General features: G+C 45.9%; 2 protein-coding genes across 3 annotated transcripts in view; one reads left to right on the forward strand and one right to left on the reverse strand.

Annotated features, from left to right (window-relative positions):
• The window catches only part of LOC119174263 (prestin), a 269359-nt gene extending 268943 nt beyond the window's left edge, over positions 1-416 (reverse strand). Inside the window, exon 1 of the mRNA XM_075883088.1 lies at positions 1-416. This exon is cut by the window's left edge and continues 69 nt beyond it. Within this exon, the coding sequence (XP_075739203.1) occupies positions 1-76 (76 nt within the window). The 5' untranslated portion in view covers positions 77-416.
• A 10936-nt stretch (positions 417-11352) lies between these two features.
• The window catches only part of LOC119174265 (cytochrome P450 3A24-like), a 61344-nt gene continuing 57192 nt past the window's right edge, over positions 11353-15504 (forward strand). For both annotated transcript variants that reach the window (XM_075883096.1, XM_075883097.1), the window contains exon 1: positions 11353-11506. In XM_075883096.1, coding sequence (XP_075739211.1) covers positions 11439-11506 — 68 coding nt within the window. In that variant the 5' untranslated portion in view covers positions 11353-11438. The remainder of the gene's footprint in view (positions 11507-15504) is intronic.

The raw sequence follows: 15504 nt of genomic DNA on the forward strand, positions 1-15504 counted from the left end.
GGGCCGAAGAGCTGCGGCGCGCGCATGACGCCGCGGCTGCTTCCGCGGACGCGGAGAGTCGTCGCACCAACTTCATCAACAGGCACTCGCGCGACACGCGCACTTCCTCTCGCGCGCACCAAAGAGCACCCAAAGAGCCCGAAGGCCACAGCCGCGGCTCAAAGCACCGAACTCGCACCAGCGAATCCTACTAAGCGTTGCACGAACTCAGGTGACGCCCCAAACGGTTCATTTTCTCCGGGGCCAGCGCAGTAAGTCCAACACGCCGTGCGCGAGCTCCGTTTCCTGTACCGAGCACAAAGAACGGAAAGCATTTGACGAGTGAAACAGCCGAGTCATGCGGCGAATTCCACAGGAGCGCGGGAGAAACTGTGCCACAAGTCCCGGAGTGGTGCTCCCATAACCTTGACCCGACGTGCAACGGGGACGAAAGAGACTGGGTTGTCTGGAAAGCAACCGGGGCGGCCGGAGTTGTTTTGAAGGAGTGGCGCGCGGATCGCGAATTTCGGGACCCCGGATCGACGCCAAGCTCCGAGCCCGAGCACCGCGGAAAGAAGGCGAAATGAGGTGGAGGAGGAGAAGGAAGAAAAGAAGAATGAAGGAGTAAGAAGGGCGGGGAAGACCTCTTCGTCACGGAGGCACTCGCTCAACGCGAGGTCGGAAATAGGCACTCACTAGAGGCGCCCACGCGCTTACTTGGGCTGGACGTAACGTTTGCCGAATAGAAACGCCCCCGCAATAGATGACGTCAGCACCGAGATGCGGCGCTGAAGGGTATCTGGGCATGCGCCTGGTGTGGCGCGGCAAGGTTGAATCTATACTGAGCCGTCAGTGAAAGCTGTCGTTTACTTCTACACCGTTCTGGAGAGTTTCGCGATCGTAACTAACACAAATTGTAAATCACACTGGACCATGGTAGCTATGGCTTGGTGCCGCAAAAGAGTGGAGGACGGTTAGACTGGAGTGCCTTCCAGAGTTCTGGTAACGAGCTCGAACTGCGAGTTACCCAACCCTGAAGTGCTCCTCCGGTGAGATAAGGGCGGCAGTCACGTAGAACACGTTTGGAAAACATCACACGTGACACACTGGTAAATAGTTTCCACAAAGTTAGCGTTTGAAACAGCTGATGCAGGAAACGACACGTGCAGTGCACAAACTAATTGAAGCCTCGCAATTCACGAAAGGCACAAGACGGACCAATTTTGTAGAGATCGTATTCGGAAAAGCCCTGCTACGAACTGCAAGCGAATGCAGACGCCGGAGGTCACCGCGTTCCTCCTCTAGGGCGGTGCGCCGATCGATTCATTCGGAGCATTGTGAGCGGCTGTGGCAGCTCGGCTGGCCGGATGTTTTATATCATACTAAGTAAAAGGGCTTCTCGAAGGCACTTGAAGCTTGTTACGAGTTGTTGCTCCAAGCAAGACATATTGAGAGACTACATGTAATATCGCATTTGGGTCCCAGGAGATGATCTCAGGTGTCGGGTACTCTCAGAATAGGGTTCCCGTTTGGTGGATAAGAAAAGGATCCAGAAATGAAGCCAAATGTAGCCATGCCATTTCATTCTGCCCCAAGTTTGTAGCCAAACAGAAATGGGGAGGTAAAACTACCACGAATTTTATTATTCAGTTAAAAATTAAAATCATTTTCAATAAGACAGGCCGAGGAAATGAGGGCGTAATTTTTCCTCTTCTTTAGTCCTAAGTCCACATATAAGCTGCTATTAACCAAACAAATTATAATAAACTGTAATAAATTTACTGTGCCTGTCTATACACCATGTAAAATAATTACAGAGATGTACTTCGGAAAATTGCAACAAGCAAGCCTTTAGAAGCATTAAACGTTGAAGCACTTTTTATTTACTCTGCAGGTTGAATTTATTCAATAGATTCGGAACAGAAACCGCAAGAATGGCTGAGTGACACAAAGAGACCACAGAAACTGGTACTGACAAGTGCACTGATAATTTAATGATACAATGCCCAGCTCCTGTAGACTAGACACCATTCACCAGGAAGCAAAAACAAAATAACAACATAATAACACCGAGCAAAGCTAAACATAGTTGGAATACAGGTGCTACGTAAACGCCCGAAGACAGCATAAGATCTGAGCGCGTAAGCATCGCGTGCACAGAAAGATGCAGAGGTTCATTCTGGGGAACAGGAAATGTCCACGAACTAACTTCGTCATAATCCTTGAAGCGTGGCATAGTCGACGCCGCTTGAATCTGTTTACAGCTGGCAATTTTTTCTGCAAATAATGTGAAAGCCCCTGCAACTAAGGCAGTAAATAAGTAGGGTTCGCATAATACCAGCCTTGCTCCGGATAGTGAAATTTACTTGAAGGTGAAAAGCCCTGCTAGTTGTTTTATATATAATGTATTACGGTTTCGACAAGTTCGCGTAAGGACACTAGCTGCACATCAAGATTTGAAACTTGCGTGCCACACCAGTATAGATGGTGCAGCTGATAACGACAGAAAATCTTTGAAATAATGCGTGGAATGGATAGTTGATGCGCCGAGACAATAGTTTCCAAGAAGCAGCCATGGGGCCAACCTGAAATTGTGTCACTAGATGGGGTTTAAAGGTAGTCAATTTGGCGCAAGAGGGAGAAAGAATAGAAGGAAGGTAGGTAGGTTAACCAGACTATGTTCGCTTCGCTACCGTGCACATAGAGAAGGGGAAATAACAGAGGGAGAGTAAGGAAGAGAGAGAGAAAGAAAAAGTTTGGCACAAGGTGGCTACCAAAACCAACCCTGTCTGAACATCTTCTACATCTCGTTTCTGTCTCTTCCGCCTTGAATGAGAATCGCAAGCGCCTTATTAAGTCCAAGGCCGATATTTTAGGAGGTAAACAAGAGAGTGAGAGTGTAGGAAAACATGAGGGGGTTAATACGACAATCGCAAGCTTGCCACACTGTAATTGCGAAAGGGGAATGGAAAATGGAGGGAAAGAGGAGAGGAGTCTGTGATCCCGCCGGGGTGTCATTATGACCCCTGGAAACAACAATAATTGGGCAAATTGACAAATATATACGCACAAGAAGGATAGTTATACGTTTTCGCTGTTCACATTTTTAAGAGCGTGTTACGAAAGCAACCAGCATCATTGTCAGCGCTATGGGTTCGACCAGCTTCATGGTCTTATAACCATAGGTCGGCAAAACCGGCCTGAGCTCACTCAGACTCGCTCATGAAATACATTCAACGCTTTAAACTCGCTCGGACACAGGCTCACCAAAATGTTCGTGAGCTAGACTTACTGGAGCTCACATTAACGAAAACGTTTCTTCAACCTAACCGACTAGGACTCCAACTTACCTAAATATTACTCACCCGGATTCACCCAGACTCTCACCTTATACTCGATCTGAGTCCGAGTGAGTGTGAGGGGGTCAACTCATGGGTGCGTTAGCCTAGACCTACATTTTCGACAGTAATGTCAATGCTCTTTTTAACGCCAACATCTCACTTAATTGGTGCTCTTGGCAGGGTTTGATATAGAATACCTCCTAATACGAGTTATTAATGCTCGCAAAACAGTTAGGTCATTTTTTTTCTTTAAAGCGATGACTACCTGAGATGCATTTATCAAAAACTTCCCTGAAAGAAAGGGGTTGGGGACGTCAACGCACCACACCACGTAATTCTTGCCGGTGATCTACGTATTGAAAAGGTGTATAATTAAAACTGCTTTGGAATACGTGTGAGCAGACGTGAATACTCTAAAAGAACTTGTTGTTGGGCTAGTTGGTAGAGAATTTCAAAAAGTTAATTCAAGCGTGAAAACTTGACACAATCACTCACACACGCGTTTGATGCATGGGTAAGTGCGTGTGTGAGTGATCGTGTCAAGTTTTCGCGCTCGAATTAACTTTTCGAAAGACGTGAATATATACGCGGAGCCAGGTAAGGCTCATAGCAATGCTGGAGATGAGTACATAAGCCCGTAGATCGACGAAATAAAGTGGCAACAACTCAGAATTACTACAAAAATATATCTTGCGATTCGGACTCACTTGGAATACGACTCACTAAGATTTTCTTCAATCGGACTCACTCGACCGGACTCAGACTCAACCGGACTCATCAGACTAAAACTCACGGCTTGATCTGAGTGTGAGTCAGTCGACTCATCAGTGAGTTCGCAGACCTATGTCCCTAACTGCTCAAATAATAATATGTGAAGCTATGATTTTATCGGGGTGTAAAGAAATCCTTTGTCATCACTTACGTCTTGATAAGTTTAGAAGCGTCGAAGCTTTGTTCGCTTTTATTCCCATTATTCTTAAATTCTAACGTTCTGGGATATTGAATTAGTATTATTCTTGCAGTGACATTGTTTTTATTTCGCAGCTGCCACAGTGCATCAGTGCTTGTCGTGATTTCACTTTTGGGCATGTCAGCTCGACATACTGTCTGGTAACACGCGTGTTTAGGATAGTAAAAGTTACACTTACTAAGCAATAGTGCACTCAAAATTTTTCAAGAAAATTGGGGCGTCGATCCTAATTAGATATTACCAATCCCCTGTGGCACATGCCCGCTTACCAGCGGCACATACCCGCCCATGAGTATGTGCCACTGTCGGGCTGGAAGTATTTCACGACGTGCGCGACAGTATTGCGACGTTATTTATGTCTTGACCAGCGTGTCATATTCGTCAAATCATCTTACGCTCGCACGATAGATAGATAGATTAGATAGATAGATAGATAGATAGATAGATAGATAGATAGATAGATAGATAGATAGATAGACAGATAGATAGACAGACAGACAGACAGACAGACAGACAGACAGACAGACAGACAGACAGACAGACAGACAGATAGATAGATAGACAGACAGACAGACAGACAGACAGACAGACAGACAGACGGACGGACGGACGGACGGACGGACGGACGGACGGACGGACGGACGGACGGACGGACGGACAGACAGACAGACAGACAGACAGACAGACAGACAGACAGACAGATAGATAGATAGATAGATAGATAGATAGATAGATAGATAGATAGATAGATAGATAGATAGATAGATAGATAGATAGATAGATAGATAGATAGATAGATAGATAGATACGCTCAAAGTCGCCGAAGTTCCATAAGAAATGCTTCGCATTTAATAGGAAGAGCTGTCCGCGACAGCGGATAGTGGCGGTGTTATGAATTGGCCACAGATCATGAGGCGTTGCTGCTCAGGAAGATCAGAGCAAATCGTCGCATGTACATCTTGAAAACTCTGGCTGCCACTTGAGGCGTTGGAAGAGAGTTCCTGATCGGGTAGACTCTCTACGAGTGATCGAGTGGCAGGTGCCGATGTGTTGGTAAATCCGATGCCTTGCAGAGTTAGAGTGGGCTCAGGTCCTTGTTTCGAGTGGTGTCGTGGGCTTCCACAGAAGTTGGGATAGGTGTGGAGTCTGCAGGTGGGCCAGCTGGCTGGGCCGGGATCATCGAATCGCTCAGGACAGATTGTATAGCTGAGCAAGTTGCTGCAGTGAATTCGACGGTGCACTGGGCAGTGGCCAGTGTTGAATCTGCGACGGAGAGGGGAGACAATGGCTCTGGTGTCAGACCCGGGGCATAGAAGGTACGAGACGTGTATTCCGGGTTTGAGGGTGTCTCTGTGGATGGATTGATGGACGCGGAAAGGTGGCCTCCGCCGTCCATGTGGCCAGTTGTCGGCAGAGGAATGGTCTGTACTGGGTGCGGGGCGAGAGGCGTCCTGGAAGGTGTTGATCCAGGCACTGTGAGGTCGCTTTTGGGAAAAGGATCACGTGTGATGCCATAAAAGTTGATGCCATAAAACTCGCAGATCATCGTATGGGCGCGGGCTCCAGAAGAAGTACGTGAGGCGGCTTTTCAGGTCATGTGGAAGGTGATATTCCAATACATAGCACACGAACTCTTGGATCCAGATGTCGTTGCGATACAAGGCCACCGTAAACTCCTCGAACTATGAGTCCAGGTGAGAGGTCCGAAATGGTAGCAGTGGCAGATCTAATTGGGACTGCGAGGCTTGGGCTGGTTGTAACATGGCTGCGGAGCTCAGCGGCAGTTGTGCAGTGTCGGTCATTTGTCCGTGTGTTCATGGTCACCAATTTGTAGCGACGTGACAGCGTCCGACGTAGACATGCCGTCGTCGCTGGTTTAATGAAAAGGACGAGACGTACTGGAGAAAGCGAGCTGCCGAAGTAGAGCGGCGACCGTAGCGCCCAGCGAGCCAGAATCCCTGAACAATCTAGGCTCCTCCCACCGCGAGCGGATGATGATGATGATGACTCCACAGCCATGGCTCATGCCCACTCACGTGTATCGGCCAAAATTCAATGACTTAATTCAGTGAGACATTTTTCATATTCAATATCTATACTCCTCCCCCCCCCAAAAAAAAGAAAAGAAAAGCAGATGTCCTAGGTAGAATGAAAGGAGTGCTATAATAGATGGATGGATGGACGGACGGATGGATGGATGGATGGATGGATGGATGGATGGATGGATGGATGGATGGATGGATGGATGGATGGATGGATGGATGTGGTTGTACCCTTTGGATCAGGCGGCAGCCAACGCCACCTAGCCGTAATTCGTAGTGAACTAACCACTAGATTTATCTTTTTTTTCCTTTTAAATAATGAAGTTGAGGACTGGTACTTTGCAGTGAAGGTTTTAATTTTAATTCGTGCCTTGACTTTAGCCACTAATCAGATAACCTTCTTCTAGTTCATTCTACCTTCTTAAAGTCTACTTTGCCCCCTCCCCCCCCTGTTTCTAAACCCTAGTGCTTTGAAAAACTCTGCGCCATCATCCTGAGCCCTTTACAGAAATTATCAAGTGTTCGGCAGTTTCTTACTCCTCTCCACATGCGCTACATACTGTGTCTATCCCTTCGTATTTTGCCCGATATGTCTTGGTTCGCAATACTCCCGTCCTGGCCTCAAACAGTAGAGTATTATCATAGATGCTTTCCTTGGCAATTTTATGCTTAAACGTTCGATAGATCTCTAGTGCGGACTTCTTAATCATGCCAATTCTCCCCCAGTTAGTCTCCGTCTCTTTCACTTTCTTCTTAACCAATAGTTCTTTTTGGTTTGGCCACCTGCTGTTTACTAAGTATTTACCAGTTAATTTTCTGGTTCGCTTCTTTCATTTTGTATCGACATTCTTCATGTACAAGTAGCTGAATAGGCCCTTTTCATAAGTACGCCACCTGACGGTGAGCTTTTTGTCTCTTTCGATTTCGTAAAGAGTTCTGGGATAGAATTCACCATGTATAGGGCAGGCGGTGAGTGCGCCCGCTTTGTACGTGCATCCTCCTACCGCCAATGAAAGTAGTTTCACAATAGCGCCCATGAAATATAAAAATTCCATCGTTATTTTCTTGGTAGAGCTATTTGAGACAGAATGCAGCTAACACCAGTAAGATATCTGTATTTCTCTTGAATTACTCGTTGTGACTTCAGGTTTCTGAGCGCGCGAGAAAGTTCCGCCTTCTTACGTAAACGCTGAACGGCGTCTCCGTCTACATGAAACGCTGTTAGTGTCGTCTGCTCAGGCGCTCTATACATGGTGGCAAGGAGTAGTTCGCGTAATGGGCGCTTGGAGTGCCCTTTTACGAAAAGGGTCCATTGTTTGTCACTCATTCAGATCTGACAATGCATTCATTATTTTGAATAGAAATTATCGTGGTTAAACAAAGCTCTAGTTTATGTTGAAATATTTCCGCAAAAATAATGCTCACGCAATCTAAAGCTTAATTCTTTAAGTTTTATTAAGGTAATTACAAACTGTATCAAAAACGTTCAAACTAGTGCTCATCATCTTTTGATCTCACCAGCTGGCTGCCACTAGCGCTAGGCTACAGTTTTAAAGGCTGCGCATAGCCCATACTCATTAAATCGATGATAGTTCTATGCGATTGACTCTTAAGAAATGATTTGCTAAACAGCTTCTTGGTTACAAATTGTTGAGGGTGGACTGTCGCTGTATGCGACGTTTCGTCAAGTGCACTTCGTCAGTACATCACTGCTTGACGTGGCCTCCATATATCAGTTGCTTCCTTAATCAAGACAAGATAAGTTGTCCAAACTTCAACTGTAGATAGATATGCGGAGTTAAACGTCCCAAAACCACCATATAAATATGAGAGACGCCGTAGTGGAGGGCTCCAGCAATTTCGTCCACTTGGGGTTCTTTAAAGTGCACCCAAATCTGAGCACACGGGCCTAAAACATTTCCGCCTCCATCGGAAATGCAGCCGCCGCAGCCGGAATTTGATACCGCGGCCTGCGGGCCAGCAGCCGAGTACCTTAGCCACTAGACCACCGTGGCGGGGCAAACTTCGACTGTGCAATCCACGGTATTGACCCAGATATTTGACAAGCCGGTCTTGTGGAACTGAATAACGTTCCCTAATAGTCGCCTAGATTTACTGGCTTACTTTACCTTGCCTTCCATGTACGAACAAATAAAGTGTGTGGATTGGTCTCACATAAATTGATTTGGAATTGCGTGAAAAAAGGTTAATTTTGTTAACTTTCGCTTGGCCTTATGCAACGGGAAGTACTTTCACCCCTCCAGTTTGCATACCAGAAAGGGTGATGCTGTTTTTCTCGCTCGAGGCACCAGAAATTTGGCCTCTCTCACAAGGTTTGTATGGACGGTGGTACTAGTGCAAGCGTGCGTTAGAACGGTGGCATGGCTCACTTCATGAAGTGTGTACACGCATTTCCGAGATCAGTTCTGACAGTGACGGGTTTTTTCTGCAGTTTTTTATTAGGGAGTTTTAGTGCTGGGTACGCATTCTCTTGGGGCGTTATGGGCTTGGGAGCGCGCGGCGTTACGTGCCCAACCCATACCCAACCGGAATGCCTTTTAGTTGGCGCCACGGTGGCACGCACGCAAACGCAAGCCGCACGAAGGTCACACGCGCTCGCAGCGCCATAGCGTCTTGTCGCGTAAGTATTATTTAGGTATTTTTATGATTTGAAATGTTAAATTAAACATACATAGCGATCAGAACACTTTTTATTGTGTACAGTATTCTGGTATACGCAAAAAAAAATGAAAAATACAAGGTTACTGTAACGATAGTGTCGACATTTTGTGACACTTCGTGCAACCACAGTCATGAACATGTTAGCTTACGCGTAATGTTTCTGAGGTGAAAATTAATAAAATAGTTACTCATTTGTAATATTGTCACTGCGCAGTTTTTGCACCAGATGTACCATGCACAATGTTTCTGCAATAACAAAAGTGTGGTCGTCTGCTTCACTATGACCTCGCTAGATGGCGCCATCTATTCAGCTGGTCGGGAGCTGGCAAATTTTTAGTTTCTATGTTCCAGGCCATTCTAGCTGTGGAAATCTGGCTGAAACCGTGTAATCGCTATAAGTGATCGCACTTTGGCTTATTTTAACTCGACAGCTAGGGTATCTGCAGTGCGGATACCGTGAATTTTTGCGAAGGTGGATCTTACAAGGCGGCCGATCCATGCTGTCCGAGATTTCGCGACTTTGTGTCATGCTATTCGTATACTGTGGCTAGCCACTATAATATTTGCGCTTAAAACTTAAAAGTCAAAGTGGTGGCTCAGGACAGCCTTGGCTTTGCTCGCCGTCAAGGTAACATGATGCGCCAGCATGTGCGCCGCGGCAGCTTATCTCCGCTAGGAGGCCAGTGGTGGCAGCGTTGTTAATGGCCGCACAGACGCATCGCCCCAGTGATCTTGCGACGCATCTCTTTGGGGCTTCGCGCATGCGCAATACCGCTGCCCCAACGTCCTGCGTACGCAAGCCGCTTGGGTACCCAGCACTAAAACTCCCTATTGACAGTTTGCGGGTAACGACGTGGACGCACAACAAGGATCTTACGTGGCAGCTTTGATGACGTCGAACCCGTTTTATCACACATGATTAGCCTGCATCAGTGGGAGAACGACATCGTTGGAACGTTGTCGGGCCTCCGGGCTTGAATAGCGTGAGAACCAGCATACGACGTAGTGACAACACCAACACGACATCACGAAGTTCACGTGGTCTAACATGGCCACTTTATTAAAGTCATTGCAGGCCAGCTATACCCACATCACATAGTTTCCGTTGTAAAGTTGGTTGGATCCACTGTTAGGAATGCTCATACAGTGGAATAGTGTTCAAAAGTGTACTCACCCATTTACTACGATTCATCAGTGAGACAAGAAACTATAGCCCACCAGATTTACTCCTAATATTCTCAAAATAATGCTGAATCGATTTCATTTCTACCGTACTATGACCTGACCGTAGTACAATAACGTCGTTAACCACTAAAAGACCACTGGTTAACGATGTTACATCATATGTATAACAAAAATGGTGCTTTGCAGCAACAAGCTGGCTGGTCATCATCCCTGATAGTAAGTAATCTTCGAAACAGGCTTAGCCATTGCTTCTATCAGAGGTGCGGACAGGGTTGTTCCATAGAAGACTTCACCCTTCATCCTTCCTTGTGCCCGTAATGGCAGCAGTTCTCAAGCTGCTGATATACGCATATCTTGGCCTGCCTAAACTTTGCCCTATACCGACGATAAGCTGGACTTGTCCACACAATGAAGCTTTTCTGAATCAGTTTGCTTAGTTATCCTTTGCTTTAACAAATCAGGCAGTGAAAAAGTTTAAAGCACACTCAAAACATGTGTTTATGTGTAGTAATGCATGCTTCCATTTTCAGCCTGCGCGAACAGCATCAAAGTTTGGGTGCGAAGCGAAATCGAGTATTGAAGGGTCAGTGTGAATTGAACGCATATATAACAGGGGAAAATGGTCACCACGTTATGCCATGAAAGCTTCACAACGTGTAGAAACTCTATTCACGGACAAGTAAAATGTCTATTCTGCTAATTACACGTGTTAAATCTCTCTAAATAAAACTCCGATAGCGTTTTTTATGAACAAGTTCCAAGCTGTGACAATGCTCCGTGGTGTACCTCCTGCTCACCACGCAGAAGGCTTGTATTTGAAAGGTCTATTACTATATCTATATTTACATTTATCTCACATTTTCGCTCTCGGCAACGTCGATCTATCACTCACGACCAAACATGCCACCGCCAATGCCCGATATTCTGTGAAACGATCTCTGTAATGCTATCACGTCCAATACTGGGCAGGTGCTACAGCGAACAAAAACAGAAAAAAGACGCTACGGAGCATCTTGCATCAGGCGGTAGAGTTTCCTGCACCAAAAAAAGAAAAGCAAGAAAACCTGGTCTCATCGATAACATCTGCATGGACCGCTACACAAGGCCACACTTCCTGTGTAAACAGTTTAGCCACATCCGCCCGAGCGCAGCACAGATAGGAACCGACATTTCAGACCCTAGTGCTAGCTCAAGCAACGCAACGAGGTTAAGGTCAGTGTTGAGAAATCCGCGTCCACCATGGCATTTTCTATAGGCATCACCGATTGCATCTTGCTGTTGTCTGTGGTGTGGATGTTGATGTACAGGTGAGAAACTGTACATCTACTGAGTACTATTTAGTCTCGCCGATCGTATTTGTTTTGTGGAACGCCTCATAATTGCCTCTGTATAAAGTAAATATGTTTTGAATTTGCTTAGAATAAAAGAACGTCGTGCTAGAGGGCAGATATTCATGAAACAGGGTGGACACTGAACACGCGGAAACAAGAAAAGATTATCAGATATTGTTTGCACTGTGGCGAGCTTTTTTACATCTGCTTTGCTGGCGAGAAGTCATAAGGGCGTACAACTTCTAGCTACTTAATCGCTGGGATGCTTTGTTACATAGCACGTGGTCTTCGACTTGATCCCATGTCATAGCGATGCCATCGGAAGCAGGTGTAGTTAAACGTAGGCGCATAATACAGATTGCCACATGGCAAGGACAAGTCCAGATATTTTCAAAGCCAGCTTGGAATGCTGGGTTACGTAGACAAATATATCTTTATTTTCGCGAAGTTGGCTAATCGGGTGTGTGTTTCCTTCAAAATATTTATAAGCTATACTACGAAGGGGCGCTGAATAACAGTTTGACGCAAATAAGTTCATTAATCTCTCATAAGTATTTTAGCCAACTGATGTTTAAAATATTTTCCACATTTTACACTCTGACACTCGCAAAGTTCAAGGCCGGAAGTCTCTAAAAGTTCTTGTCCCGGTCGCAGGAATTCATTGATATTATTCGTAAGACATGACATCTCGATAGACGAGACACATTGGCATTTCGCATAAATTTTTCAAGAATCATGGAAAGTATATTTTTCTTTGTGAGCAAAGCTCACGCGGAAATACAGGGCACAGTTGTTCGCACTCAAGAATAATTGTCGTGTATTAACGAACTAATGCTATACTAAGTCCTAATACGCTTCAATATTCACTTTAGCGACGCGTTCACCATATACATAAGCGAGAACACTGGCAATAGCGAGTGGCTTCTACATTTTTTTAACAACACCAGGCTAATACATGTGTGGGATCGCTGAACATGTGTTTTGACTGTTATGCGAAGTACATACATGTGTGGGATTGCTGAACGCGTTTTCGCTGTTATGCGAAGTTGTGTACTGTATGTTGTAAGAAATTCAGTCCAACTTTGTACTCCCACGAAACACTCACACATTCACACACTCTTCTACTCGAGAAACACACACCTCACACAGCGCTTACTACCAACTGGAATTTCGTAGTGAGCGCTGTGTGTGGTGTGTTTTTCTCGTGTGAAAGAGTGTGTACATGTGTGTGAGTGTTTCGTGAGAGTTCAAAGTTGGGCTGGATTTCTTACAATATGACGAGCTACCAACTAGCCCAGCAACAAGGTTTATTGACGTGCACATATAGTAAGTGTGTGCTGCAGATTTGTTACGTTGAAAACTTTGGACCCTATATGCTATGTGTTCGACACCTCGAATAGCTAAGGAGTAGCGGGCGCATTCTTTGTGGTCCAACACGTCTCAAATTTAATAAAACAAAATTAAGGAATAAAAAAACTTTAAATAAAAAAAAATTCGGCAGATCCCACGTACCTGGGAATCCCCGTTATGCGAAGCATTCGTAGGAAAGTTGACCATGTCGGAATTTTTTTTTTTTATTGAGTGACACATCATGACATGATCCTAAACATATGTGCAGATGTTGCACGCACAGATATATGTTCAAGAGCAGCAGATGTTTATATAACCAGTCTGCCGTACACTTTCACGCCCACTAAATATAACAAGCTTTTTTTTAAGTTTCGTTGGAAGTTCTACAGTAAATTATAGTGGTATGACAACAGGAATTTTCTTCCCGAGCTTGATATGTAGATACTTTTCAGGCATTCATATCGGAAACTCAGTGTTAAAACCAACCTATATTCCAGCAGGCTGCTTGACGAAACTATGAGAGTTCTTAACATAAAGTATTGAAGGAAGCACAGCTCCTTGTTTATAGGGTGACAGTGTTGGCACGTTCCCCGCCTAGCCATGGATATTTCTTTTTGCCTACACTGGAAGTAGACTCGCCAGCACACCTTCCAGGCATGCTGCCGCACTTACGAAGGAATCAATGTCACGGTACCCAATCGTCGCTGACGGAGCAGTGATTCCCGCAGTCAAGGACCACCGCTATTTAGGGGTCGTCATTGATCGCAACCTGTCCTGGTCAAAGCATGTGACTCTGCGGCGGAACAAACTAATCAGTTTTGTGTATGCTCTTCGTGTTATAGCAGGACTGATATGGAGCCCTTCAGAGAAAAGTCTTCTACAGTTATACAAGGCATTGTTTGTGGGCTCACCTGTACTTTCCGGCATGCGGGCAACGTGCCTTCGACTTTAGATAGCCTTCCGACATGAGCACTGAGAATATGCCTTGGCCTGCCAAGCTGCACGTCAACCTCTGGCACAATAGAGGAGTCACGCACCTACCCTATACAGGTTTACACATCCTGTGAGCCTCTTCGGGTGCACCTTCGTCTGCTGACCCGACACGCACAGCACCCGTTGTCTTCGCTACAAGCGGACCGACCAGGCTGTACCTATTCGCGATGCCTCGATACGCATAGACACATGATTCCTTCAGGCTTTGCACCGGCCGTAATATCTGCAGTGCCTCCATGTACATTGACTAAACCGCTGGTGTGCCTTCACATATGTGGAATTTCGTATTAGTCACGTGTTTCTTATATTACCCTCAAGCAACTCACCTTGGCACATTTGGATGACCAATACAGCGACTCTGTGCTCATTCACACCGATGAATCCATAACTTCATCCGCCTCAGCTGCAGCCTTCATGATCCCTCAACTCGGTATTTCCCGACAGTACAAATTAGATCATATATGTCATCTTCGACAGCTGCAGAACTGGTTGCTATACAGGAAGCCATGAAACTTGTGGACGACCAAGCACCGCGTAAATGGACGATTCTGCCCGATGCAAAATCAGCGCTTCAAGCTATCCATTCGTGCTCAAGAAGAGGCAAATTTTACGAGTTAGCGTTAGGAATCGTCCAAGCATTTGACCTAACATACAGGAGCGGTCACTTGATTACACTCCAATGGATTCCGGAACATTGTGGCCTGGTTGGCAACGAAACAGCCGATAGCGAAGCAAGAGCAGCAGTATTCAACGCTCCTATGTACGTCAAAGTACCGTATTCGCGAAGTGACGTCAACACATTGTTGAGATCGCTCATGCGCGAAAGCGCTTCCACTTACTTGTCACTACCAGATCACTGGAACAAGCGTCTGCGGGAAACAGACCCGGGTATGACTTTTCGTCTTCCAGATAAAATCAGCCGAAGACATGCTAATAATATACTGCACTGGATTCAACTGGGAGTCGCCTTCACTCGCCACTACACCCACCTAATCGGTCGTGCGGACAGCCCGAATCATGAGCGCTGCCAAGTGCGAGAAACTTTAGCTCACATATTTTGCGACTGTGCATTACACGAGGCGCAAAGAACAATGCTAACTGCGACGTTGGCAAGCATCGGACGAACGCCATTGAGTGAAAGCCACATATTGTCAGCAATGAATGACCAAACAGTGTCAAAAACTGCTACAAAGGGTGTTTGAGATTTTATAAAAAGCACTGAACTAGATGCTAGACTGTAGGGTAATATGCCAAGTGGCTACTGTACATACGCACCACCTCTTCTTGTCCCCATCATCACCCTTCATCCATCTTTCCTTCCCCCCTTCCCTTATCCCCTGTGTAGAGTAGCAGGCTAGAGCGAATTATCTCAGGCCGAACTCTCTGCCGTCTAATAAATTTTCACTCCCCCCCCCTCGAAAAAATGGACAGTAAACTCAGCGACGCCTGCAGCGAGTCCGGCGAAGTGTATTCGGCGAGCAATGATGATTACAACAATGACTTCACGCATGTTACAGTCGAGAACCACAACGAAAGTCTCTGGGTGTTGCACCGCCTTTAGCGGCATGCACGTACTGTGATGTCTAAGGTGGTTTCAACGAACTACAACGTCTTATTTGTGCATATTACAC

This window comes from Rhipicephalus microplus, unplaced genomic scaffold (genome assembly GCF_043290135.1).
Source record: "Rhipicephalus microplus isolate Deutch F79 unplaced genomic scaffold, USDA_Rmic scaffold_15, whole genome shotgun sequence".
Classification (NCBI taxonomy): Eukaryota; Metazoa; Arthropoda; class Arachnida; order Ixodida; family Ixodidae; genus Rhipicephalus; species Rhipicephalus microplus.